Consider the following 3043-nt stretch of genomic DNA (forward strand, 5'->3'; position numbering starts at 1 on the left):
CTCAACAGCATCCTCTGCAATCTTGGCGGCGCTGCCTTTAAGTTCTTGAGATGAATGGATTGTAGAGGTTTGTGGTCGGATACCACAGTGAATTCAGGTATGTGTGGAATCTTTCACATCCATAGACTACGGCCAACAACTCTCGTTCTATGTTTGCGTAGCGTGTTTCTTGATCAGTGACGGTTTTACTAGTAAAACCCACTTTTTACTAGTAAAACCCACTGGTTTTCCTTCCTGCATTAGGGTTGGTCCTAAAGCTTTCATAGATGCATCCACCTGGACAGTGATTTCCTTCTTTGCGTTAAAGTATGCAAGCGTGACTTCTTCTGTGATTGCATTTTTATTCTCTGAAATGCTTCTTCATGGCTTGGGGACCATTCAAACTTGCTTGACTTTGTGAGCAGTTCTCTCAGGGGTGCGGTCAATGTGCTTAGATTCCGAATGAAATGTCCCATGTATGTTGCCAGACCTAAGAAAGATTGTAGCTCTTTTTCATTCTCTGGAGCCTTCATGTTTCTTATGGCTTCTACTTTTGAGGGAGTCAGGTTTGAGTCCGTCTTGAGTGACTATTACACCGTAGAACTTGATTTGATTTTGCTTTATGCAGCATTTCTCTGGATTTAGTTTCAGTCCGGTTTCGACACATCTTCTGATCATCTCCTGTAGGTTTTGATCATGTTCTTGTTCTGTTTTTCCAAAAACAACAATGTCATCTGTAATGCCTATGACACCTTGGCATCCTTCAAAAGTTTGGTCCATCTTCTTCTGAAAAATATCTTGACTCATTCTTAATCCAAACGGCATTCTCAGAAATCGGAACCTTCCTTCTGGCGAGTTGAATGTTGTGAGGTAACTTGACTCTTCGTCAAACTCCACATTCCAATAACCACATTTGGCATCCAGGATGGAAAAATACTGTGCATCTGATAGTGATAGGCTTGGTAGAATTTCCTCTAGTGTAGGTGTGGTGTAATGTTCTCTGAGAATCGCCTTGTTCAAGTCTTTTGGGTCTAAACAAAGACGTAAACTTCCATTCGGTTTTGTTCTGTAAACCAGACTGTTGACCCATTGAGTAGGTTGACCTTCTTGAATTTTCTCTATGATCCTATTTTCTCTCTTTTCTTTGAGCTCTTCCTTTATTTTGGCTTTGATCTGGATTGGCACTTTCCTTTGAGGGTGGATCACTGGTGGGACATCTTTGCTTGTGTGTATGTGGTATCGGCCTTCAAACTTTCCCATGCCTTTGAAGGTCTCAGGGTACTTGCTGATCAGGTCTTCTTTGTTCCTGATATGTTCTGTCCTTGACTTGCATTTCTTTTCAATGCAGTAGTTTAGACTGATCATCCCTAGAGCTTGCAGTGTCGGTAGTCCAAATATTGCTGATCCCTTGTCTTCTGTGACGTAGAAGATTGTACATTCTGTGTTGTCTTTGTAACTGCATTCAATGCTGCAAGTTCCCAATTGCCTTAATAGGTGTTCACCGTATCCAGTCAGTTTGACTTCAGATAGCGTCAAATCTGTTGGTGTCCCTTCTTTGTCAACTTTTGATGGAAACATCTTCCTGTACAGTCTTAGTGGCAATGCGTTTCCTTGTGATCCAGTATCTATCTTTGCCTTTAGAGTTGCTTTACCCCACTCAGGTAACACGACTTTAACAGTTGCAAAAGCTTCACTGTCACATTTGTTCAGCTTTATTGTCTCAAATGCACAACTAGATCCATACTGCTCTTCTTCTTCCTCCTCCTCTTCTTCTGTTGAGTCATCCCCCATTGTGATTTCATGAGTCTTGTTGTATCTAAGTTTCCTGCATACTTTCTTGAAGTGGTGTAACTTCTTGCAATAGTTGCATGTTTGGTTTCGAGCAAGGCATTGAAGAAAAGGGTGTGGGGAACCTCCACAATTGGTGCAAAGTTTCTTTGGCTGAATGTTTGAACTGGACCCGTACTTGGGTTTGTGTTTAGCTGGTGGGTTGTAAACTTTTGGTGACGGACTGAACTTTTTCCTCTGCAAAGTCTGGACTGACATTCTATGTTGGCTATCTAATAGTCCCACTCCTGATTTGGAAATTTCTTCAATCTTGCACATTTGCAATGCTGTATCCAATGTAAGTGTACTCTCTCTGAGTAACCGTTCTTTCAAGGAGGTCTCTCAGTCCCACAATAAATCTGTCTCTTACTAGCTCGTCTTCTAGCTTCCCATAATGGCAGTTTGAGTTTTTACTTAATTTCCTGAGTTTTGTGGCATATTCTTCCGCACTTTCCCCCTCAGCTTGGCTTGCTGTATTAAACTTGTACCTTTCTAAGGTGATGTTTGCTTTGGGAGTGCAGTAGTTATTAAATCTTTCCATTAATGGGGCCACTTTGTCTCTTTCCTCTTCTGGGATTTGCCATGTGTGGTAAATCTTCCTTCCTTCCTTCCTCTCCTATGAGGTAGAGGATAATTTGACATTTCTCTTTCTCAGGCTTGTCTTGCATTGCTAGATCTATGTATAAAGTTATTGTCTCCTTCCATGATTTCCACTTGTCAGCTAACTGGCCTGTTTCATTCCTGAAATTCATGGGCTGTGGTGGTGGCAATTTTAATGCCATTCTAAAGGGACGTAAAACTTGTTGGCTTTAGAGATAGGACACTTCGATTTGGTTGCGTTCATTCACGGAGCTTGCGTGATGTAGAATCTAGATTCTAGATCTAGACCTAGGACGCGACGTCTGCTAGATTGCCTGAGTGCGCGTATGTTAGGCTACGAAACTTTCTAGATCTCTAGATCTAGATAAAGAATCACATAACAAAGTCTAAATTATTTTACCTGTTATCACTTGTTAAGTGGGCAGACCTTTTCACTTCTGACACCATGTTATGATGTTATGTATTCTTAATATTTGATCAAAGTCAGACGAGCACAAGACGATAGTAAACATTCAGCCATATATTGATTTCATAGAGGGAAGGGAATAAGCTAAGCATGGGCGAAGTCAAGTCGAGATTCGGAATTCGACGAATTCGTGGGGTCTGAGTCGGAGATCGAACATTGGGCAGGAGGACG

The 3043-nt window shown here is 41.5% G+C and overlaps 1 protein-coding gene across 1 annotated transcript; it reads right to left on the reverse strand.

The window, feature by feature from the left end:
* Window positions 1-492: 492 nt before the first annotated feature.
* On the reverse strand, window positions 493-2025 carry LOC106012978 (uncharacterized protein K02A2.6-like). Its single transcript, XM_013087479.1, has one exon. The coding sequence runs from the start codon at window positions 2023-2025 to the stop codon at window positions 493-495; it is 1533 nt and encodes a 510-aa protein (XP_012942933.1).
* Window positions 2026-3043: the final 1018 nt, after the last annotated feature.

The sequence above is a fragment of the Aplysia californica genome, unplaced genomic scaffold (assembly GCF_000002075.1).
Source record: "Aplysia californica isolate F4 #8 unplaced genomic scaffold, AplCal3.0 scaffold00592, whole genome shotgun sequence".
In the NCBI taxonomy this organism is placed as follows: Eukaryota; Metazoa; Mollusca; class Gastropoda; order Aplysiida; family Aplysiidae; genus Aplysia; species Aplysia californica.

Coding starts and splice junctions, on each gene's coding strand:
- LOC106012978 (XM_013087479.1), bottom strand. CDS start 2,025: ATGTCAGTCCAGACTTTGCAGAGGAAAAAGTTCAGTCCGTCACCAAAA.